Below are 27,177 nucleotides of genomic sequence, written 5' to 3'. Positions count from 1 at the left end.
GTAAAAGATTGCTAACTTAAATTTAACCTCTCACGATTGAATGCCCATAGTGAAAGAAAATTTATCAAAAAGTAGGTCATTTTATTGCCTTTGGTTACATTCATAACTTTTTATTTACAAAATATCTTTAAAATTCTATATTAGGTTTTAAATTAAATATTTACTAATCTGGCTAGTTTGATATATAGAATAATACACAAATATTGCATAATAGTCAATACATGTACGAGGTATATAAACAAGAGCCCGGTTTGAGCCGGGTGATGCTCCCCGAATAGGTTTTGGACACAGGAAAGTACACCTCTTGCAGTTTCAGAGTTATGTCCGTGGAAAAAGTTCAAAGTGCAATAATTCCAAAATTAGGCAAGGCAGAGTTACAGTTCTTTGCACTGCACTTCTAATCAATGTGATCTATCAACCTACACAGTTTCTTGATGATAATCTCTATGATTTCTGAGTTATGTCCTGGACAATTCAAAAAGTAAAAATAAACAAAGGGCAATAACTCCAGAATTAGGCTAGATAGAGTTATGACTCTTGTGCACTGCACATCTACCATTGAGATTTATCTACCTACAAAGTTTCATGTTGATATCTCTTATAGTTTTACAGCTATGTCCTGGACAAGATTTTTCTAAAAGGGGAGATTATTCAAAAATAAGGCTTAACAGAGTTATGGTTCTTTTGCATTGCACCTCTACTCAATGAGATTTATCTACCTACAATGTTTCATGTTGATATCTCTTATAGTTTTAGAGTTATGCCCCGGACAAGATTTTTCTATAAGGGGAGATAATTCAAAAACAGGCAGAATAGGGTTATGGTTCTTTGACAATGCATTCCCCCTTGATGCCCTCTACCACTGTATGAAGTTTCAACAAATTATCTCCAAGGGTTTTCAAGTTATGTTCCGGACAAAGTTCAAGTTCAAAGTATTAAAATAAACAAAGGGCAATAACTCCAAAATTAGGACAAAAAGAGTTATTGTTCTTATGCACTGCACATCTACCCATTGAGATATATTCACCTACAAAGTTTCATGTTGATATCTCTTATAGTTTTAGAGTTATGCCCCGGACAAGATTTTTCTATAAGGGAGATAATTCAAAAACCGGGCAAAATAGAGTTATGGTTCTTTGACACTGCACTCCCCATCGATGCCCTCTACCACTGTATGAAGTTTCAACAAATTATCTCCAAGGGTTTTCAAGTTATGTTCCGGACAAAGTTCAAAGTATTAAAATTAACAAAGGGCAATAACTCCAAAATTAGGATGAAAAGAGTTATTGTTCTTATGCACTGCACATCTACCCATTGAGATCTATTCACCTACAAAGTTTCATGTTGATATCTCTTATAGTTTTAGAGTTATGCCCCGGACAAGATTTTTCTATAAGGGGAGATAATTCAAAAACCGGGCAAAATAGAGTTATGGTTCTTTGACACTGCACTCCCCCTCGATGCCCTCTACCACTGTATGAAGTTTCAACAAATTATCTCCAAGGGTTTTCAAATTATGCTCCGGACAAGACAACGGACGGACAGACGGACAGACGGACGGACGGACAGACGGACAGACGGACAAGGCGCCGACTATATGCTCCCCCGAAATTTTTCGGGGAGCATAATAAATATTGTATATTGTTATCAAATAACATTTTGCAGATAACCTTATAGATATAAGTACATCTTAAAATTTATCTATGATGATTCATTGTTTTGTTTACATTTAATTATATCTTTATTCTTATCATTATAATTATCATCACCTGAATAATGTGTTAAGATTTTCGGTCATATATAGACCTGCACATATCAATATCTGACTGGTGGGGCGTCCGTGGCCGAGTGGTTAAGGTCGTTGACTTCAAACCACTTGCCCCTCACCTCTGTGGGTTCGAATCCCAACAGGGACTTTGGGTTCTTTCATGTGAGGAAGCTATCCAGCTAGCTTACGGAACGTCGGTGGTTCTACTCAGGTGCCTGTTCTTGCCTAAAATAATGCACGGAAGGGCACCTGAGGACTCTTCCTCCACCAGTAAAGCTGGAACGTCGCGATATGACCTATACTATGTCGATGTGACGTAAAACCCAAAAAAAACAAAAAAAAAAACAACAAAAATCTGACTGGTAATCTAGATAATGCACTTAGTCTAGTACTGGCCATTTGTTCATTTAGTGTCTATTTTCATTGTGAAATTTACCAGTCATCAGGTCGAAGGACTTGATTAACCAACCTTTCATCAGGATAGTAAACAGTGCAGACTATGATCAGGCTGGATGTACCTATTCAGCAGCTAGCCGATCTTTGTCTGAACTGGTCGCATGTGTGAATTCAGTTGCCACTAGTAGGAAAAGGGTTAAATTAATTAAGTTTTCTATATTTGCGTTAATTTACTTTTATTTAATTTGATGAGAAAAAATTATACATTTTCAGTTGAAAATAGTCATTTAATGGAAAATTAATTTGATTATATGCTTTGAAACCGAAAGTACTGTTGGCATTCAGGCTGAAATCTCAAAGTTAACAATAAAGGCTAATTTACAAGGTTCATTTTGAAAAACTATTAATATTGAAATTGCACTGATAATAACGCGCTTTTGAAGATCAATTCAAATAACAACCACTGTAATAATTTAACATGTGGCATTACAGTTTATATTTTGCAAATACAAACATCACGTGACCATTCTAGCTATTTTCAAGGACATGAATTATGATTAGTATTAAACCAGATATGCATGCATTTTTCAATTTTTAAAAGAGATGTCATCTGGTAGGTTAAAGTTATTCAGATTAAATTCGCTGTTTAATTGTTTACTTTGCTGATATAGCACAATATTATCAGATGTGCAATTGTATTCATGGGGTATAACCTACATTAACATGAGAACATGCATGCATTTTTTGTCACATGCAATTTGCACACAGCACGTATACATAACAAAACTAAATGGTAAATGGTATCACTGTTCAACTTCCTTAATACAAGTCTATAACTAGTCTCGATCATTTAAAAAAATTGTCACACATGGAATATAAACCTGACGTTTTTAGGTTAATATATTACTTTGTTTGCAATTTTGTACTTTTGGCAAAGGTATTTTGGCAGAACAACAAAAACCCCCAACTAGAAATTAAGTTCTCTTGAAAACCCATTCAATTTGTTTGGTTTTTTAAGCCTTACTGACACTGAATATTTATGGCATCTTTCCTGAGACCAGATCTTAGGTGCCCTGTATATGCATTATTTCAAGCAAAAACAAGTCTTTGAGTAAAACCTCACCAATTCGATAGCTTCCTCATATTACAAAAATCCAAAATTTCTGTTGAGGTGGTGATGGGCAAGAGATTTTAAGACGGCAACCTTACCCGATAGGGCATAAAGTACACTCCTATAGTCGGTAAATTATGTAAAAAAAAGCTCAAGAACTTTAGGCTGATTAAAATGTTCTGATAAGACATAATTTACCTACATGATTTATTATGCATGCTAAATTCAATTTTAAATTTTGTGATATATTTATAATTATATATATCAATTATCATCCTTTTGATCCCTTTAAAAGCTCCCACCCACTGGTATAATAAGACATGGTAATTTTATCAACAGTGAACAGTGTATTCAATCATATCATATCATACAAACTGCCACACACTGACAATCGTTAACATGTTCACGTTCTTCAGAAGGCATGTCACTATAACTACGATATAAAAAAGAAACCGGCCAAGGTCAAAACTGAGCATAATAATAACTACCGATGACTCAGCTTTACAAGCATAACGACAGACTGCACAGATCAATATTACAATGTTTACTTTGTAAAAACACTTACAACATGCACTTCAGTCTGAATTAGCCCCCAGTCTAAATTAGCCCCCCCATATAGAACTTTCAAATTATAGATTCTGAATATATTCGGATAAAGGTATTCAAGCTAAAACAACCTTTTCTTGGTCAAACACATTTCTATTGGATTTTTTTTTAAAGAGACGTTTGAATGCAAGATGTGCACGTTAGCCTGGCTGTATACGGTGACAAAGGTTTATTACTTCCGATACGGTAATACCTGCAAATTAAAGGTAAATACTGACCTTGTGGACAGAGCTGGTAACATCCAAGATCCGGAGTGCATTGCTCTGTTTGGGCATTATGGTCAATGCACCATGCATGGAACGCAAATGCGAATACATCCTGAATCTTTTGTCTTGGAGCAATCTTGGTCAACAGACGCTTGAACCAATCCTGGCATGCTTCATTTGTCGAAAACGCACATCTGAAATAATTTAACAAAAATGTTTAAACTCTTACTACTCCCCCTACCAATTTCATTATTTTAGATGTTCTGGTTGAGAGGGGCATTCTTGTCTGGAAGGGTGTTTTTGGTGGGTGAGGGGCATTCTTGTCTGGAAGGGTGTTTTTGGTGGGTAAGGGGCATTCTTGTCAGGGTGTTTTTGGTGAGTGAGGGGCATTCTTTGTTTTTTGGGAGGGGATTTTTTGGGGTTGTTTGGGGGGGTTTAATGGGGGAAGGGGGATTTGAAAGGGGGGAGGGGCGTTCTTTGGAAAAGGGTTGCTTGTCGGGGGGTGAGGGGTGTTCTTGGGAAGGGTTTATTAGGAAAAGGATTTTTTGAATCAAAAAAATTTAATTTTAATTGCTATTCTTTTAAAAGAGCAAAAATTTCTCTTAAATATTACAAAAAAAAAGTCTTCTTTTTTAAAAAAGAGAACCTCTAAATCGTTAACCAAGAAATAACCTGTCAAACAAAAAACCAATGTTTTAAATAAATACACTTTTGAACAGCTACAAAGTACCTCTTGTCCCTGACCTACATTAAAGGAAGTAAATGATGTATGCAGCAACCAAAAAAGGAAGTACTTAAAAACAAGCTATTACAAAAACAACTATCTGTCTGTCAATTGTTCTATTTTACAATGGAGACAACCTGGTATTTTTTAAACTTAAGATGTAGTAATGTCTAAGCTCTTTGAAGTGCAATATTCATCTTAAAAACTTGCAACGACAACAAAATTCAAAGCTGCCAATACGTAGCATAATCTATGTACTCTGAAATGATTTTAGATTGGCTGTTGACTATTATTAAATTTCATTATTTTGAAACTTAAATCTAAAGAGAGATTAAAAATTAAAAGTATGCCAAGGCCATTTAAAAATGACAGGTAAAATGTTGACATCATGAAAGACATTAAAGCAATAAATAACCGACCAAATGAAGTACTGGTAATCAAGTGATAACACATCGTCCAACTTTGAACGCAAGTTTCAATTCAGATTTTTACTGGCAAGGCTTTCTGACCTGTATAAACATTCCTAAATCTGACTGGGTCACTTGATTGTTTAAGTGATAAAAATACATTCATTATTTAATATCATAATACCGAATGCGATTTTAACTTGAACAACTTATAATTGCTTGCTTTCTCTTGGTAATGTGATGGTAATATACATGTACATGCAAGTTTCATTTTAATAATGATGTCTGTCAACAAATTTGCTGGTTTACTAAGTAGAAAAGAAGTACAATTTCTATTTTGATAGATTTGAAAAGAATTCATGAATTTTCACCTTTTAGACAAACTTCTATTCAAAAAGACATTTTAGTATAAAGCATCTTTCAATAAAGACATAAAGGGTACAATCATGCTTTAATAAGACATTTAAATAAGCAACCCCTTTTCATAAAGACGTTTAAATCAATAACCCCTATTCATAAAGACAGTAAAGTACATGAAAATTGAAAGGTAGCAAATTGATGAAGAACAAGGATGACTGACCTTATTGATATGACAATGTTGGTGTACACTTAATATAATAACAAGTTTTTAAAAACAGAAATTGACATGCCATATTATTTGTATGTAAATGTCATTTTATATCTACATTATACTGCCTAGCACAGCTGCTGTCTTTGATAGAAAATCAATACCACTCACTTGTATATAGATATATAAAATATCTGAGTTTCTTTCACATATGACATGTTTGACATAAATAAGAAAATAAGCTTCTTATTTCACAACACTGCCTCCTTTCTAGCAGACAAGAAATCTGTTGCTTTATCAATCTAACAAACTAAACACTTTCAAGAACAAACTAAATACCTGAAGCATTACCATGTTTTGCTTTAAATAAAAATCTACCCCAGTGTCGACAGTCCATTTTAAAGGAACTCTATTGAGGTTCAAAAGCATTAAAACATAGAATTTGAATTTCTTACATAGATTAACTTAGGCACTAATAAAACAGCACAATATGTAAAAGATAACTAGGAAATAAACTAACACAGACATACTTTTGTGTTATTCTTAGCCTGATTTTGGGCACAAGTTATTAGACTAGACTTTATTCAAACGGAACAATAGTCGCGAAAAATGATTTCTTAGTCCCAACATGTCAAGAAACTTCTGTGGTATCCATTTCAAGTTGGATACCTATACTTAAATACTTTAAGTCAGCAGCTTGTAAGCACTACCTTAAATTCCCCATTTTTAATCAGAAAGGCTATAAACATTAAATTATCATACTTTAAACTATCTTAAATGGACTTGCTAATTAATAATATAATCTAGACAAAACCATTTATTATATTCATAGAACATGATTGTCAATACAGTCATGATGCCAAAATACTGACTGAATAGCAAACACTGTGCAGACCATGATCAGACAGCATGCCATGAGATCATGGTCTGCACTGGTTACATGGGTAGAATAAGTTGTCGACTAAGCTGGCTACTTTGTTTAAGAATAAAATGTACATATATAAATGCAATACTTTTATCACATTCATCATCAAGGCTCAAACCTGATAAACAGACCTCTCTGAGTCTTTGCCTCTTGACACCATCTTGAAAAGGTTATTTATTCACTTGTGATTTAACTGCCTCTTAGACCTTCCCCTTTGTTTATTAACTGACATTTTCAAATATTTCTCAGAAATGAGCACAATACCTTCCCAGTATATTATAAATTAAATTTTAATATGACAATCCCCATTTTCTTGGAGACAAAATCGAAGATTTACCGTAACAATACTGTATCTCATTAAATACTATAGAACAAGTTACGTCTATGTTTCAATGAATACAGACATAACAAACTACCTTAATTGCATAACTTTTTTTTCAAATATTATGTAATATGATGATCATCAGTTTTTTTCTTCTTCACGAATATTATATCTGAGAGTTGTAACAGCAGGGGATTGCGGACTTCAAGACAAACAATATATATATATATGGAGTCAACAGGAGTGGGGAAAATCTAATTAAAGCTGTCTGAGCTTTGTTTCCTTATTTGTAACAGATATTCAACAGACTCCAGTCTACCATAAGAACACAGTACGAATGACCTATACATCAGCACCACTATACATATAACACATCACAACGATAGAAGATATATAATTAACTTAAGCAGTTCAGACCTTACCCCCACACATCATTGATTAAGTATTATGATCTCCATCGTCCAGCATTGATTTTGGACTTTTATGATGTTAGGAACTATGTAGACAGGATCACTTAAGTCTTGCATCATAACAAATTTGCAGCCAGTTTTGACTACTTTTTTTTTCTGTTTGGGTTTGGCATAGCATCATCACTGTACAGGTTGTATTGAAACTTACCAGCTTAACTGGTGGGGGGAAGACCTCAGGTACCTTACTGTCCATGCATTATTTCAGGTAGGAACAGGCACTGACATTTCATAAACTTAGCTGGATAGCTTAACACTATTCTTATTGTAACAGTAATTATAAAAGTCTTCAGTTTGTTTATTTGTTTTATGAAAAATTAAAGGAATATTGCTGATTCAGCAAACTGAAAGTGTGAGTCATAAATCAGCTGTTATAATGGTGGACCAAGTACAAATTATATTCAGCTTATCTTGAGAAAAAAAGCTTATAGTTTAGTGACAGCTGTGAGAAGGGGAACAGTTGATACTTCAAGCTTCCGTGCAATATTCTAATCTGCTTTAAATCCATTGACTGCTATTTATATATCAGCAATAATATGTTGTCTATGATACAACAGTGAGGCCAGCTTGCAAACCTGTGAAGTCCTAATAGGCTCTATACTCAAGTCAATCATTCAGTTTATAAAGTTTGTACCGAATCCCCTCAAACTTACAATTAACAGAAAGTTAAAGAAAAGGCAAGTCCACTAAATCAAATTTGACACGGTTATGATTAAAACATTAATTGTAATGGATAATCATTATGTGAAGAAGTATTTATTTCAAATATTTAGTACATTCTGTACCAAGCTGATTTTATATGTTCATTTTTGTATTCCAAATTGTTACCCTTAATCTTTTGCACGCTATGAGTTCAAATCCAGCTCAGGATGTTGAAATTTGCACATATGTAACGGACATAAACTATGCCGACAGTTTTTGTCTGACAGTTCATAAATGCCTTTAACAATGCTTGCGCATGAAGGGGCATCCAAATAGCTTTTACTGTATCAGTTAAAGCTGCAGTAAAAGCCATTACATGCACATGACAGAACATTCAACCAGGAAGTAAAGATTCTTAATTACCTCGCAACAGTAGCATCTTTACAGTAGATATGTAGGTAGAAAATATCTCTTATCTCCACGGCTTCTATCAATCCTAATGGCACATTGATGAAAGAGTCCTTGTAACGAATCAACAAACGGAAGTTTGATACAACCACTGTACCGTCTGCTGTTCGTCCTAGAAACTCTGCGCTCTCTCCGCTAAGTAGCGGGAACGGAACACGCAAGTTGTTGTCCTCCGACACCAGCATTTTCTTTGGGAACACATCGGAACGTTTTATATGTTCCATGCTGGTCGGTTCTTGATCAATTCCATTCTGAAATACATATTTATACATACAATTTTGTATAAATACAAGAATATTTGGTAATGCAAATGGATACACCCCAGTGAATGCCATTAAGCAAAGTGATATACACATGTATAGGTAATATTATGATGAAAATTAGGGAAAAACTTTTTTAGCCAAAAGGATTTTGACCTTTCCTTCCTGAAACCAAACCAAAGCAAAATTATAAAATTTTATGCACCAATTTATTGTATCTAAAATACTAGCTAGGTGAAATGGAAGGACAAATTTCACGTAGTACTGACCCGGAAACCGTCAGCTACATAAAAATTATATTTTATATGCTCCATTGTAAAATTTTAGGAGAATAAACTATAACCATATCCTATAAATTTAAGCTCACTAAACACAACTGAATATCCATGTAAATGGCATTGACATCACCAGGTTTTGCATATGTGTATGCCAAATGCTTATTATTATTATATCTCCATAATTATAATTAAAATTATTACACATATATTGCAAGAAAAGTGCGGAATATAACTTGTAGTACAATGTATATTAATGTTGACATGAGTCATAATATCAGCTGATGAGGTGGACATTCCTTGCAGAATGGAAGGTAAATAATATATTAAGGACATGTTTGTGAGCTACATACAATTGTCGCTGGTTTAAAGACACCTTAATGTAAAGCACTTAACTGGTCTAGTATTTATTTTAAAACTATCATTCTTTTGCTAATTTAAAGGTAATTATCAAATGACAAAAAAAATCCTAGTCTGCATGATAGACCTGTATATATTAAACTAACTATACAACGTATTTCTGAGCCAGAGGATTTCTAAACAATAAACAGCAATAAGAAGGACTAATTCCTGGTTTACAACAAACTTTATCCAAAGAATGACATTAAAATTGTGTATCTTAACCTTGAGATTTTTTCCCTTGTTATTCTTGAAATACAAAAGCCACATAATCTTATTTTACATTAATTTTCTGCTTTGATGTTGAAAAAAACATCGAATTCCTTGAGACCATCAAACAAACAATGCAAAAAACAAACTGATGTTCATAATTGTTACAATGTATGTTTAACATGGCTTTACTAGACTGTAAAGCTTACAAAACTAGAGTGAAATTTTCTACATGTTTGTATTTTTTTGTATGCATGCCTTTTTTACAATTTAATGTCCTTTAATTTACATACAGTTAACAATGGAAACCAACAATTGCCCCCAAAAATGTTATTGCACATTTAAATGTCTCTGGTCAATATTACCAAAACAATACAATTGTACATATATAATCATAAATTATAATACTTTAATAATTCATGCAGTATTGCAGTAATGTTCAATTTATTTGGGAAACTAATATTTCGGTTTTAAAAGATTTATAATATTAAACATTAAAAGGCAAAATTAATATTCTTCAAGGATTTTTTTTTTTTCGTTGAGTGATTTACAATGTAATATTTAGTCAACAAATCTTGCAATTGATACATTACAATTATAATATGTATTTAAGCTACGTGCTATTAAACTGTTTTGGCAAGGTGTCAAAACTGCTATTTAAAGCGATATAAGGTTACGTTTAAGAACGTGTGACTTGCCTTAAACATTGTCTATTAAATGACTGAAACAGATCGCAGGCCATATAAAAAGGTTTTATTGGAAATCCATTAACGGCCATTCCCTGGAGCTCGCAATTTCTTATAGAAGTGATATTCCCAGGATTTCTAGTCATATTAATGCAACAATGCTGTAACTCAATTGACTTTAAAAAACAAGATAGGATAATGTTTTGACCAACTCGTCAGTGACTGTAAACAAGATTATTTTATAACATACCTTTCAAAACCTTGTCTTTTTTCTCCAAGACATTTTATTTTTCTGCAAGCTAAGCAGATTTCAGAATAATATTCTCAAATAAATTGATTTTTAATCCCACAGATAACAAATTTTAATGTCTTTAGCTGTATAATTTCACTATATTCTATCATAAAAAATTCATTTTTGATCATGACAATGCATTTTCACCTTCTATACATTCCTGGGAGTACATGTACACCTAAGCCCAAAACTTCCAGAGGATCAAGACTAGTGCTCTTAATTAGTAGGTGACAGTTGGATGAGAAATTAGATTATTTTTTTCTTAGACCTTGCTATTCCTGATACTTCCCCTTCCCCCTTCAACTCTCCTTACTTCAGACACTGGTTTGCCAATTTATGCTGCGGTTTTAATTGTGTACTTAAAAATAAGGGTAAGATGTGAGGATTATGACAGGTTTTTTTTATCAAGTTGCAACCATGAGACTGATTATATCAGACTCTGTAAGGGCATTCAGGTTTTACCTGGGCTTTCCTAGTCCAAAAGTCAAAGTCCCATCTTTTAATGTGATGGATGGGTCAGGTAATAAAATTTATGAGTTGTGTATGAAATTAAAATTTTTTTTATATGCTCATTGTACGGATTTTTAAAGCTGCCTTTTTACCGCACGAAAAATTTGAGGTCAATGACCCTGTAATACCTTCTTATTACTTACGGCTGAATTCATTTCTTTTCCAAAACCTAAATGTACAAGTTATTCATTTTTTCGACTGTTTCCTACATGTACATATGATTGAAATAAGGGAACTTAGTTAACACTTCAAAACTAATCTACATGTGTATTTAAATCACCCATTCTTTAACACTCAATTCAAATAACCTATTTTTTAAGTTAATCCTGTATGAGAATATAAATTATACCTGTATAATTGACAACAGCCTTGCCTAAATTCCTAAATTTTAAAATTCTCTAAGTATTGTCATTTGATCAAAAAGCAAAATTGTTAAATATTCAACAGTATAAACAGATGGCTAATACATCTTTTCATGGAATTGTTCATGAATTTGAAGTCTGCATGCCAAAACAAATTCATATGTCAATAGTTTCAATTTTTTTTTTAAATCTTGAATGTGCTGTTATCGAACAAAAATCTAAAAAAAAAAAATACCAACAAAATTAAACCGCGATCCAGAATCTTGCATTAATAATATACATATAAATTAACTTTTTTACATAAAACTTCCATTAAACCTTCATTCCTAAAATAACTTAACTTATATCATGCGTAAAAACAGGTAAAAAGTAAAAAAAAATTTTTTAAAAATTGCTGACATGACAGATTTCCTTCATAAAAAAGTAGTTATCTTTATAGACAAGGAAAAAAAATAATTGTGATATTTTATAATAAAGTTCAGATATTTTCAATATCTTTATAAAATCAATATACAAAATGGCCAACTTTGAACTCAAAACAGTCTAAAGTACTGTTTTAATCTCAAGGCCATATATAAGACTATGCCTGAAATCAATATTGAAGCCAAAAATAGATTTCTAATTTACGACAGTCAATACAATAGGTTAAAACCAAATATCTTTTCCTATTTCAAGACTTTACAAAAGATCAATAACGAAAACGAAACTACACCTTGATATTTACTTCCATGAAAAATATCCTTAACATTCCTTTTTCATAATGATCATAATATGAACCATCATTTCATTATCAGATCTAATAATTATACAAAAATCACCTTTTCTATATCAAGTAAGCTATAAATGGTATTAACTAGGTCACAATATCTCATGCTTTGCTACACAAGAATGTAAAAATTACAATGAAAAATATAACAACTTTGCGACTAATGCCGATTACATATTCTGATCTAATGCCAAAATACAGCTTTCAATACAATGAAGAACTTTAAAAATAGAGTACACCTATAATGACAGGGATCCCTCAATTTGAAGTGTCGTACTTTCTGTTTCATTCTTTCCTACTGTTGTAAACAAATAGGAATAAAGATGATGCAAATGCTGACTTAAACAATGTAGTAAACAACATGCATACTCTGATTAATAATGGTCTTATAGCTACATACCTACATACCAAAACACTTCATAAAATATTGACTATTGCCCATGCTGTAACAGTTTATAACTGTATACAATTGCCCATGCTAAAGCTGTTCCTGCAAAAGTTTATAAACCATTGGCTATTGCCCATGCTAAAGCCGTTCCTGCAAGAGTTTATAAACCATTGGCTATTGCCCATGCTAAAGCCATTCCTGCAAGTGTTTATAAACCATTGGCTATTGCTCATGCTAAAGTCGTTCCTGCAGAGTTTATAAACCATTGGCTATTGCCCATGCTAAAGCCGTTCCTGCAAGAGTTTGTAAACCTTTGGCTATTGCCCATGCTAAAGCCGTTCCTGCAAGAGTTTGTAAACCTTTGGCTATTGCCCATGCTAAAGCCGTTCCTGCAAGAGTTTGTAAACCTTTGGCTATAGCCCATGCTAAAGCCTTTACTATTACAGTTGATTGACTATAGAGTTTTTAGACTGGCTATTGCCTATGCTATACTATAAAACTAAAACACACATAACAACTAACAAGTGATATGTAGAAGATTTCTCTCACTGAAGCTTTAATTGACTTGAAAATCTTACCTTAATTTATTTGACCAGCAAGATGTTGAAGATAAATTAATTTGACACTTAAACAAGACTTTTTTTCTTCACCTTTACTTGTGGAGAATGAGTTGAAGCCTTGTTTTAGAATTAAATTGATTAGTAATAGTGATCACTCGAAAAGTTTAAAACTTATTTAAATAATTTCAAATTTTTTCCAAGATTTAATTAGTACTATAGCATACCGGTATGCATCATGTTTAAGAGCCTGAAAATATTAACCCCAGGTTTCAAACTTAAAGAGGCAGAAATCTTTAACATTTAGATCCTTCAACTCTCCCCTTTGTAAAGTTCAAGATTCAAAGTCAAACTAAGACAGTTGTTGAAAATCAATGACTATTTATTAGTATTTAAACGTGCTATAATTATACAGGCTTTACAAGCTGAAAGTGAAATATATTGGTTTACCAGAAAGAGGTAGACAGTGAACAAATTTCCTGGAATTTAAATCCAATTTCTTAGAAATTAATAGTATTAAAAACATTCCCTTTTCATTTAATTGTTATTCTGTTTCGTCTACATTTCTTAACATTTCAATGAATGCCTTAACATTGCATTATCTTAACGTTTCATTTAAAATACATTGTATGCTACCGGTAAATGAATAATGCTAAGAATGTGGTTAACAGCACTATAATATCAAACATATAAAGTGTATATTTTAATATGTTTTTGTCAATTACCTGTCATACACTGTCATTATAATGTGTAAATTGAACAGATGTTACATATCATCCTATTACAATCAAACCTGTGTTACAGACCATCTCTGAATAAAGGTAACCATGTGTTTAAAGGCCACTTTGAGAAAAACCCTTCAATGATGATAAAGAACAAAGAAACCTCCAAATAAAGACCACTTGGCATACTTGGCCTCTCCCTTGATTAGCCTTTGTTAACAGGTTGGTTTGACTGTAAATCATAGTATTTTAATTCTTGCATCGTTTTAGTCAGATAATGTTTTGACTTACATTTAGTTTATATGAATTTGTTTTAGTTCAATTGTGTTGGAAGCTAAAAGCTTATTTACATGTACTGGTGGTGAACACTCTGAAATCCTTATAAGTAACAAACACTTGAGGAGATAGTGTACAGTGAATTTAAAGTGGACAGGAAAAGTCCACTACAGTATAAATGCAAATTCAGTAAGGGTTAGTAAATTATTAAATACTTAAAGCAGCACATCTCCATTGTAAACCATGTGAAATTTTATGAAAAAAATTAAAATATACAAATTTCTTGCCATAAATAAAAATGCTGTCAAATTTACAAACCATGCTTAAGGTCAAATCTTACAATGTACAGATGTAAAACTCAAAGAAATTGCTTTAATAGCATGTCAAAATATACTTAAATGACCTTTACTCCATAAGCAAGAGTGTAAAAAATGACAAAATAGTAAGAGCTATTAAGTTCTGCACATGGCTCTGGTTCAAGCAGCACTTCCATTACTTGAAAGAAAAGCAGTCTTTATAGTGTATTTGATATAAAAGAATGACCCCTCCACCCACACTGACTTTACAAGAGTTACTAACAGGCAATGCACATAGATGCTTTGGTACCAAAGTCCAACAATGCCAGACAGGCACAATTTACATGTCCATGCTCTATCTGACAACAAATTAAAGCTTTACAGTCAGAACTTTCAGATGTGAATAAGGTGTAAATTCTTACCATATGTTCCTGCATTTTCTTTGTATACATTCACACCCTCCGCACTATTGGCGATTATTCTTTTTTTTCTGTTATTTCAGTCTCTTTGAGATGAAAACTTGGAAGAACACATCCATGATGATCACGTTAGTAACCCAGGGGGGCTACCTCTATTCATTTTCCAAACACAAATCAATATTTAGTTACAATATTTGAGTTTTTAGTCAGAAAATATCACTCACTCTGAAGTTTTTAACACAAAATCCACAGTAAGTAATAATTTTTAAGTCATATTAAATGTAATTTTCTTTTTTAAATATTTGAAAAAAAACCCCATAAAATACAATTGTTTCTATATTTAGTTATCTCTAAATCCAGTCACATGATGTGTAACCACATGTAGGCAATGTCTGGAATTAACTTCCTTGTCACTGTTTTCAAGTATCGAACAGAAACACTTGCAAATATATGCACACTTACATGTATCTATTGTTGATAATCAACTAATTAAAAGAAAAACGCAACAACCTCACACAAACAAACAAAAATTTCATAACCTTGTCACAAGAGAACTTAATGTCTAGACTAGATGTTCAGTAACCACTGATTTTCTGCCACACCACCTTAAAATATCCAATAGTCTATATCTTGTAACACAGTAAGAAGATATATGTTATATGTAAACGCTTATGTAAGTTTGTCATTCAAGATTCTTCAAAGTTGTATCATCTTTTTTTTGATAAAGTAGTAAAAGAACTCTACAATAACAATATTTATATAAGGTTATAGAGAAAAATAGGACGACCAGGTTAAGAAATTTTACAATTTTCCAGTAAGAAATTTTGCCAATGCCAAACAAAGGGACAAATGTGTTGAGCTGCTTCTCCAAATATAGAACTTGGAAACTGCCTGCCCTTGCACTTTCTTCTCAGCAGTCGGAAGTCAAGCCTGAAAATACATAGAAACAAAAGAATTGACAAATTGTAATTATTAAATTGAGGTTTTCATTACAACCCAGTTCAGCCAAGTAAAACATGTCATTTTGCTGCAACATGCAACAGTCCAGATTTCTTTAACATTGTTTTCTGACAAGTATTATACTTAAGAAACTTCTTTCAAACCCTCTGAGTATATATTTTAGACATAAAATACCCTGACTGCACAAGACTTAAGTGTGAAAATCACTTCATTAATGGACATTACTGAAATAATTTCTTGAAAATCATGCCATAATTGCGAAAAAACAATGCCCCTTCTAACTTAATTTTAGGTGGAAAATATTTTACCTTAACATTACAAAATAAGTGTCTCAAGAGCTTGATATTGTTCTCAAATCTGTAGCTCAAGAGGATAACAATAAATTTCATGTAAAATATGGCCTTCGGTAAAGTTATGATCTCTATACAATAATTGTATTAATTTTGTCGCCATACATGTAAATAAGACTTCACTATAATTTTAACCACTTAATCAACACTTCTCAACAAGAAACCAAAATCTTTTGTCTAAAAAAAAACAGACATAGGTATTAGCTCAGCTCAAATTTTACAGTGGTGAACATTAGGGACTATTTAGATACTATATTTAATTAATACTCATTTGAAACAAATGTGGATGACCGATGTCAGATGACATTGATCTTTCCTTAAGGCTCAAATATTAAAGCATAATATGTGCGTTTTGATTGCATGAGTCCAAGATGACAAAAACTGTTTTTATGAATGGCGTTTACTTAAAGCAGACTTGTTTGTAAAAAAAAGGTTAAGGAACAGACAGTTGAAAATGATGCAATATTTGTAATGTTAGATAACAGACATGTGATATTCATGACCTTTTCTCCACAAAGTCTGATGAAATTGCCAATGTCCAACAACTGGGGATTTTACACCACAAACAGTTCAAATATCTAAAAATAAATATCTTACTATTGAAATGAAAGTAAGATAAGCAAAATAAATTGACACTACTTAAGTTTTAACCCTACCAAGTTTTTGTAACAAGAGTGTACTGCTGTCCTTTGTAAGTCTTGTCAGACTGCAAATATTAGCACGCTGGCCTGGATTTGAATACTTGTCACATAGACAAATCATTATCGCAACTGACAAACACATGTGAAGGGTAATTCTGAGGCATATTGTGCCTTTAAGCATTTAACAAGAAATAGCTAGGCCACAAGTAGTCAGTACCGAGGTGGATGGTGGCATAGAAATTTAACCTTTAACTTAAGCCAATGTTTCTCTGATGATCATGTTTCCATATCATTGATATCAATACAGTTCTGGAGGCAGACTAGAACTTGATTGTTATATTTTCATAACTGCTTAGTTACCTTAATTTAAACAGTATTATGTATGTAGAGAACATGACAAGACAGTCAGCATTCCACAGACTGACCAGACCTTAAAGTCTATGTGCTTTTACTCTTTTTATCTTGAAGTCCTTCACAGCTTGACATTGACAATGATTTACAGTTCCTATATCATATTTAAAGCAGCACAAAATAACCCATTACAGTCACATATATTATACCTAAATTAATAAATCATATGATTTTTAAATATAACCATTTATTATGTGATCTGATACAATATTGATGTTTTTATTTTGCTCTCTACAGACAAGTTTGATATATATAAAAAGACCTTTTTTCTCATATGCTAAAACTTCCAAGTATTTTTTCCTAAAATGGAGCTGGTACATGTTTTTATTTGCCACTGTAGTATTTTTTCCCTTCCTAATTTTACATTACTAAAGTAATAGACTTCCTATTCCAGCTGAACTGAAATGCATATTCTGAGAAGGGTACAAAACATTGTGATACTTACCATACCGTTAAATAAATAATATTGCACATTTACACAATAATCCTTTTAAAGAAATTTGAACCATTACTTTTATAATCCAAATTTTCTTTCTTAAAGATTATATTTCATAAAATAAAATTATTATTTTCTGAAATTGTTGACACATAAAAACCTTCTGGTTTATCTTTGCATACTATGAATTACTTAAATATTTTATTACCATATATTTATCCCAGAAAAAAAATATCTCCGTAAAAGTGACGTGAATAAACACCAGTCACCAACTAGCGTGAAAATGCTGTCACTGCACTTTTACGTCTATTTATTTCATAACCGCCTCCAGGTAAGTAAAACCTAGGTTTTATCAGTTAAAAAGTACAAAAAAATCGCTCCCTTGCAGATTTAAAAACTGACAAAAAGGTCGCCGCATGTCAAGGCTATTTTGCAATTCAAAAATATTTTTAGCCTATACCATAAACTGTGAATGAAGATACCGATTTTTTAAGCTGGATGTATGCCAAACTAGGCTATTAAACCTCGGCATATTTGCTTTAAATCTAGGTAAGTAAATAAAACCTTTAATGGCACACTACACCACTTCAATCATAATGACAGCATAATTTACAATAAGAGATCCTCACAGATACTGAACCCCCCATCCCCAGTCATTACATCATTATATAGACATTACTCTTTAAACCTGCTGAATTTGCTTGCGTTATGGATAGGGTTTCATAATCGGACAAAACTCATAATCGATCATCGAAAATAATCGAACCACCCTTTTCGATCAATCATCGATTATATAATCGAAACATTTACAATAACAAAGTAAATATGTACAATGTTCATATCATGCTTTAATATTTATAAGAATTCCATTTCCATGTAACCACCACTTTATCAACTGAAATAAATTAGTTTAAAGATATACTATGCTCATCCTTGAGTAAAATAGTTTTATCAAATAAATTCATTAAAATCTATGAAGTTATTATGTCTCACTTCCAAAAAGCAATGAATAAACTTTGTATGGGAACAAGTTACGTTGGTCCTTTCTTAATGAAACTGCCAGTTTTTTTTAATGACACTATATATTGATATTGCAACCACCTTTAGTGTGTAGAATAATTTTATACATAACATATCTTCTTTGTGTGAAGTCAAAACATATTTATTTTATATTTACAAATAGACTGTGTAGCAATTTTAAATATTCTCTAATGTCAAATTTGAGCATAGTATACCTTTAAACTAGCATGCCTTACTGTCAACTATTAACTCCATGGTCACCAGTATACTTTCATATTCAATTGAATGAAAATTATTGTTTCAACCAAAACTGGCTTTAATTTAGTGTTGTTATAATACAGTGAGTTACTTAAGTAACAGCAAGAAAATAAATTACCGATAATCGATTATTAAACTTTGTAATCGATCATCGCTGATCGGTTCTATAAACGATCAATTTTCGATTATACTCGATCATCGTTTAATCCCTAGTTATGGATTTGCCCGGTTTTGAATTTGTTTTAAAATTTTCGAGATTTCAATATCAAAATGCAAAACTTGACCTGTCAAAACAATATCTGGTCATACTTCATGGCTGTGCAGGCTGGCCTGGCTATGTATATTGGTTAAAGGCAAACCACTTCCTGTTCAAGCAGTTTAAGGGGCAAAGTTTTGAATTTTCAGAAATACTTAACAGGGCTACAGATAACATTTTGTGTATATTGGGTAATTACCCCTTATTTTGTGATCTATTGGGTTTTTTCTATTTTCTTTGAGTTATTTCTGTATTTTTTACCCTACCCCCTCTAACCAATTTGGGTTATAAAGTACAAGTTCATGCATTTTACCCAAAATTTTTGACCTTCATTGTAGACATTTGTAGGTTTTGTACGGTAATAAAAAAGCTACTTACTACTTTGCTTTATGGTTTATTGGCCTAGGAAATTTCCAAGTTGCCTTATATAATTTAAAGGTTAAAACAGTCTGAAACAGTATGATCTGCTTGATGTACGCGTTAAGTAATAATTTTCGTCATTACGCACCAGTTCAAATGTAGTTTGTATAAATAAGAATTCATTTACTTTTTCTTACCCTTAGTTATTATTGGGTTTTTAGACATTTTAATTGGGTAATAACGCAAATACGCATGTTATCTGCAGCCCTGACTTAAGTATCATAGTTAATTTATTGTAATTTAACTAAATGCTATTAGACAAGTGGCTTTTTTTAACTAATCTTAAACTCTGTGTACATGAAGTTCAACTTTACATGTACAATATCTACAGATTTCTTTTTCCATTATTGCAAAAATAATATAATAATATCAATCTATTCTTTTTTCTTTAATTTTTAAAATGAAATTTGTGCTTTAGAATTGGAAAAAAAGCAGTATATGTATCTTCTATTAACTCAAAATTGGCGGTCCGCCCTAAAAATAAAAAACAACAACCCAACACAACTGACCGTGTACTTTGAAGTTAATTAATTGACAAAAATCATTAATCTTAAAATATCATACAAATTAATAAAATGTCATTTAGTGATCTACAGCTTCGTACATTGCAAACTGTCACGCTATTGTGTACTTTGATAACTTTATTATCAGACAGACAATCTTTAACTTCTGAGAGACAATTAAATGTATACGAACTTTTATCATGAATACAATCATGTGGGAAATACCCTCCATAGGGTAAAAGATAAGAGATAAATATAAATTTAGTCATGACATTACAATATAGATAAGAACAATGCTTATTTAAATAGCTGTATTATATGACAATATGCCCATGTAATACTATACTTGTAATACTGTTTTAAAGTACTTACTTATAGAAAAATAAAGTGAATTACTAAAAGTGAATTAAGTAAAGTTAAATAACAATAACTTTTTCATAGTTACATTACTCTTTTTGAAATAACACAGGGTGTTCACTAACCAGGAAATCCTGTGGGTCATTTTGACTAAGTTTTACCGACTACAAGGCAAAATCCCCATGATTTTAACAAAATTAGACCTCCAGTTAAAATCCTGAGGGTCAAATCAGACTCTTTGGTAATTTGAAGGGTCAAACGGACACCCTGTAACATTTTTTTTTCCATTTAGCAAAATGTTATAGAATTAGATCCTACATCCTGTTTAGGTGACCCTGTGCATGTCTTAATCTTTAAATTTCAAACAATGTTAAGTCATTATAAATATTTGTTCCTATCTTCCAAATGTAATATTTTTCTATTGTATGTTTTCCATAATTTTATGATTCAGTTTACCCCACATGTACCTATTTTCCTTAAATTAAGCAGTTGTTCTCGCTGATACTCCACAAGTAACAACTAACTTCTCCTCCAAGATAATTTTACTAATAAGAACTGTTCAAGACTACTATGGAGGGCCACCAAAAACAGGTTCCGAAACTGTCAAAAAGATAGTAGATCAAGCTGATGGGACAGAGTTAAATATGATCTGTTTTATTATTTAGGGCAGGATAAAAAATGTTTCACAACTTTAAATTTAAAAGAAATCAGTTTCATTAATTTTTCAAATGTTTCAAAACTGATGTCAGAGTCTAATTTCTAAATTTGACAAGATTTTATCTATAAGATTAAGAGGATTGTTATCAAAATAAAGAATGACTGTACAATTTTAAAGTAATTTTATCACACTAGGCACAACATGAACAGCTATGACAGCATTCTATTTATGATAATAAATTGCTTCAATTTTAAAGTGATGTCATTTTGAACAAGTTCAATTCAATATAATAATATATAATATCAAGTGTTGTGTACTAATTTTCTGTAAGTTACATTGAAATGTGACACTTTTCAAATTTTGCTGTTACAGGCTTCAGTAAACATTATTGAATATTATCAATATACCGTAAAACTCCTATTAAACGCCCCCGGGGGCTAAACATTTTCCAAAAGGGGGGCTATTATAGCAACACAGTTTTTCCTAAATCTATACATTTAGTGTTAGCAAGTGTTGGTAATAACATTAAAAAGTGTTCAGGTTTTAAAGTTCATATTATACATATTTGTGTTTACTATAAAATACTATGGATTCTGAATGACTTTGAATAAAATTATGGCTTTAATTATGAGTTCAGCACTGATGAGTAGATTGTTTTCCTTATCAAAAGGCTTGGGGGCCTTTATTAGGGGAGGGGCGTTTATTAGGAATTTTACGGTATGCTTTAGTTTAAGTCCACTGCATTATAGTTATCTTACTATCAAAGAGGAGACATATTCATATGTACATGTATTAGGATTGGTAAGTGTTTAATATGAAGTCAGCAATTTAATGAAGTTAAATCTATTTAGCACCACAACAGTTGCATGACAGATTTAATAGAATAAATGTTGACTAACAAACACTAACCTCTAGAGACCATGTACTTAGTGGTTAAAATTATCTTTTGAAATTTTACACATTTTCTTTGCGAGTATGACCATTGAAGTGATTTAAAAGGACAAATGGTACTGATTAAACAAATGAAATGTAATTATGTATCAAAGAATTTGAAAAATAAAACAATTTCATTAGAAAAATATAACTTTAACCAATTCTAAAATGTTTAAAGTTACTAAATTCATTTTGGCCTCATGTAAATTCAGCATGTTTCATCAATAAGATGATAATTATACAAAATATCTTGTTGACTACTAAATTATGTAAATACAGGATGTGGTTTAGTTTGACAAAATCATGTGAGAAACTTTAAATATGTTATGTAGATCTATTAAATAAAAATAATAAACCTCAAGATGACATTATGCAAAGTAAAGTCATATTGACCTTTATTCTCACTATCATAATCACAAATGGTTAAAGTATAACACTAACCAAACATATTAACCAGATGTAAGACAGAATACTGTATGCTGAAATAAACAAAAAAAACCACAACAAACGTTTAACTGTTTTTCGTTCAATACCGTCAGAATACGTAGACGGTAGAGTATGCAAAAATTCTTTCTTCTTGATAATTAGTATCCATTGCTGTAATACAGTATATATGAGCCAACATTAAAGAATTGTTCAAATAATTTAAATATAATTATATTCTTAAGGAAAATGTTTGGCAAAATTATATTTAAGTGTCTGTCACAGTGTTCTTACTATGAGACACACCCCCACCTGCATTTTCAACTTTGATGTTTTCACAAACATTTTTTTCTTCAAATAAATTAGCAAAATTGATGTACAATTAATATTGTTTCATAATTATTCACAAATAATCATGTTCTTAGTTGTTATTTTATTGGGATTTCAAACATAAATATGCTAAAATATCTGAAAACGAAACTGTCATGCTTTGTGTACACTTCACTTTTACCAAATATCTGCCTTTCTTCCACTCGCAAACAAAGTATTTTGTAACGACTACTAAGAGTTTTAAATGTAAAAACAAAAACATAAACTTTAAATTACCAAAACGACCGGAGAGACTGAAGTTTTGCAAATTCAACACATTTTGCGATGATCTTCGTCCAATTTCTGACAATATGGCGGACACTGTCAACATAAATGACGTCATTGGAGGTGTTGCCTGTCAAAGGTCAAGGTGAGTTATGGGACATAACTAAGACTTTCTCATTAAATAAAACCCGCAATACTTCACTCCCTTAGTGTGAAAGAAGGGGCGCAACTACTATTAACTAAATCGGGAAACGTGCCTCTGATTATCTCCCATACAAGATATACGTCTTATTTATGAAATATTGAGAAATACTGTACTGGCATGCGAGCAGTTCCCGTACAAAAATCGTAGTGACTTAAACATTATTTTTTGTTACGCTCACTCACCACAATTTGAATGTTACACATCAATATTCAGCTCGTCACACAAATCATGGAAATTCCATCATGTTCTAAACATAGTATAACCCTAAGTTATGAGGCCTCATATGGGGTACCGAAATTATCCATTATTTTGTATGAAGAGAAGTAGTTCCCGTACATAAAATCTAACCCATTATAATTATACAATTTTATTATATCGGACCTATTTTTCATTTACAATTGTTGAACAGACCATTATCTAAGAGATAAATAGATGTAATTCAGGAAATAGAGCGTAGACTAAACGCGGGTATCAATTACCCGGTACCGTTACCCCAACGCATTCACATGCAATAGCATGCTTGTATGCATTATATTTTACGCATCAAAGCCATAAAATTATTATATATAGTAATATTGGTCAACATTCTGATAATTAAACAAGTTTACATTACATTGCCTACTTATTTGTAAACAGGTGGTATTAGTGGAAAACCCTTTAACAAGCCTCACGTGTAAGTATTTTTGCGCATGCGCACAAGGACGGAATCCCCCAGAGAAAACAAGGTCACGTTTTGACGACGCACAGGTGAAAGTGATTTAAAACGAGACTTTATATACGTACTGCCGAACTGACACTTAGATTTTGTCTCGTTTATGTATCTGCTTGATTTGAAATGAATTTTTGAAGAATGCAAGTAAAAATCAAGCGTTTAAATGAAAAATACGGGTACTGCTTCTGTACGGGAACTGCTCGCATGCCAGTATAGATGAAATAAAATACGTATTTTCAACATTTTCCACATTTTCACAGTAAAAAAATTATTTTTCAGTAGCTACAGTGAAACATATTGTCCGTATTTTCACTGGTGCCTTGCACTTTACTTTCCTCTAAATTCTGTAAATAGTGTTTTCCGTACACTATATATTTTAAATTGTAATGTCAAAAAAGAAAAATGTATATATCCATGTAATTGTATTTTCCAGATTTTTATATTTTTCAATTGGCGTGTGGCAGCTGTTAAAAGTTGCCACGTACTTCACTTCAGTTTGGTCCTTCGGAATCATTGATTGCAGGACATTAAGTGTTGAAAATTGAGTACCACACAAGCCGGTGCTAGGGTGCGTAAGGGAAGCTGCACTTTTTCATATTCCCTCATGTACAGACCCAATCAAATCGAGTCTGCAATTTTTATGTAATTTTGAATATTTTATCGCTTCCGAGGTGATCACTATTTTTCCAGATTTTTTTTAAATACAGCTCTTTGATGTATTCAGCTTGTGCCTTTATACCTTTCATCTATATAAAATACAGAAGCGTAAGTGATGTTAAATTATAACAAATAAGCATTTCTAAAATTCTTTGAAATAATAAAGTTTCCCTTAGAATTAAATTAACATTAAATGTTTTTTCTTCGACTTTTGCACCATCTAAAATGAAGATTTGTTAGTGCAATTACTGTTTATCACATACCCGTGCCGATTTTGCGACTCCGTAAAAATGGCATTGCACGGACGTGCATATATTTTGACGTGACGTCATTTGCGTTATATAATCATAGCGTTATGACGCGTTAAATGTAATCGTTTAACTATAGGCGCGTCAATGGAAAATGTTCCCTTTTCACTTCAAACGGTCTTTATTTTTGGTATGCGATAAATAGAATATTAAATTCGTGTAAGTCCCAGAGGCTCGCATAATATATAGAGGATATTGAATGAGTGTAAGTTCAATACTGAATTTATTGCACGAGTTGAATAAAATTATATTATGCGAGCCTTTGGCGAGCATAATATTATTTTATACAACGAGTGCAATAAATTCAGAAATGAACTTACACGAATTTAATATTCTATTTATCACATACCAAAATTAAATACAGTTTAAAGTGAAATAAGAGTCATTTTTCATTGACGCGCCTATAGTATAACGCCAACATTTAGCGCGTCTTTACAGTATGTTTGTATAACGCTAATGACGTGACGTCAAAATATATGCACGGCCGTGCAATACCATATTTACGGAGTCGCAAAATCGGCACGGGTGTGTGATAAAATTGTATTCAACTCGTTTAATAAATGCAGTATTAAACTTACACTCATTCAATATCCTCTATTTACGACACCAAGGTAGTAGTTATCAGTGAATATACACAAAAGCCAATCAAAAATAGCTGCTATGCAAACATTAAAAAGTCATTTCCCAGTCCATTCAGTTCAAAGGCACAAGTCAGACCCATTATGATTGAAGTATAAAGGTACTTTTTCCAAAGTTCTGATGTATTAAGTCCGGAAATATAGTAGGATTTTCTTAATTTGGAAGCGGTTAAACGGAAAATAGTTTCTGCCTTTATTAACAAAATAACCCAGCAAACATGTCCATAAGGGTAACATATAGACTATATCTGGGCATACACATATTCGACATTTATGGGGACATATGTGAGTTGACCCACATAGCACGCGTGTCGCTTTGTAGCGGCAACTTGTACCTCTTACCTGCGAAGAGGTGTCCCCTCCCAAAGACTGAGAAGCTTTTGAAATCTGAGATTGAAAATGGTGATGTTTCCAAAACTTTTCAATGCCCTCTAAGGTAGCTATTTTGATGATTCAACATATGCACTCCTTTATGATATATTCGGCATCAAATTACAATTAGGACGTATTTTCTTATCAGATAATATATTTTCGATTTTTATGGTAACTTCATTAATAAACATGTATTAATATAATCGACAATAATGATTAGAGTGTCATTATCTTAATAAATTTATTGCATGTAGTCATGTCTGACTTTGTAATTCTGTGCTAAAGAGCATTACGGTCATTATTTCATTGTCAAGTTGAGCTGAATTGACAACAACAATAAGAATTTCTTAATAGTTAAGGACACTTTCTCTAATCATGTCCGAAAACTTGTGATTAATTTGCGACTTTTACCGGAAATTATTTTTTTCTCAAGAAAATGAATCACGTGAAACCTCAACTTTCACTTATTGTAATACAAGTGAATTGATCGTCAGTTTTGTGACCTTCCTTTTAACACAACTAATCAGTAACGTTATGTATTGAATTGTATTTTATTTGTGGTTTTCAGCATGCTCTTTTTACAAGAAAATAAGTGAACAATAAATGTAATGTTTCAGTTGAATACTTGTAATACATTACGTGTGAATCACTTAATTTTCCCCATCACTGTATACAATATGCACGTCGTAGCCAAATCTATTACAAGTTGCTTTTGATTGGAGGATTCAATGAGAAAGCAGGTTATCATAATGGTAAATTGACAAACTTTTTCTTTCAGATATAACCTATTTTTATTTACCCAAATTTTAAAAACAGTTACTACAAGTTATGTTATGCAATTTCAAAATGCACTCTCAGAAATCAAAATGCACTCCCAGAAATAAAGTGTCATCTTTGTTAACTTTTCGTGGCGAAATGAAGTCTCAAATAGTAATCGCCGTGACAAAGCAGATAGCTCGTGACATCAGTTCACCAGGCCACCATTCAGCCTATTGGAAAAATTGTTCGAGGATAAAACTTTAAAAAATAAGATTAAT

The 27,177-nt window shown here is 32.0% G+C and overlaps 1 protein-coding gene across 1 annotated transcript in view; it reads right to left on the bottom strand.

Annotated features, from left to right (window-relative positions):
• LOC132739087 (myotubularin-related protein 3-like) overlaps positions 1 to 23,387 on the bottom strand; it is a 43,223-nt gene extending 19,836 nt beyond the window's left edge. The window contains exons 1-4 of the mRNA XM_060726738.1: positions 23,261 to 23,387; positions 15,032 to 15,958; positions 8,566 to 8,861; positions 4,100 to 4,281 (exon numbers count right to left, since the gene is read on the bottom strand). Of these exons, the coding sequence (XP_060582721.1) occupies positions 4,100 to 4,281; positions 8,566 to 8,861; positions 15,032 to 15,061 (508 nt within the window). The 5' untranslated portion in view covers positions 15,062 to 15,958; positions 23,261 to 23,387. The remainder of the gene's footprint in view (positions 1 to 4,099; positions 4,282 to 8,565; positions 8,862 to 15,031; positions 15,959 to 23,260) is intronic.
• Between the last annotated feature and the right edge of the window lie 3,790 nt (positions 23,388 to 27,177).

Source organism: Ruditapes philippinarum, unplaced genomic scaffold, assembly GCF_026571515.1.
Source record: "Ruditapes philippinarum isolate M1 unplaced genomic scaffold, ASM2657151v2 ctg4073_1_1_1_1, whole genome shotgun sequence".
In the NCBI taxonomy this organism is placed as follows: domain Eukaryota; kingdom Metazoa; phylum Mollusca; class Bivalvia; order Venerida; family Veneridae; genus Ruditapes; species Ruditapes philippinarum.
The sequence above is the reverse complement of the archived record's forward strand: the minus strand, read 5'-3'. Positions and strand labels throughout refer to the sequence as shown.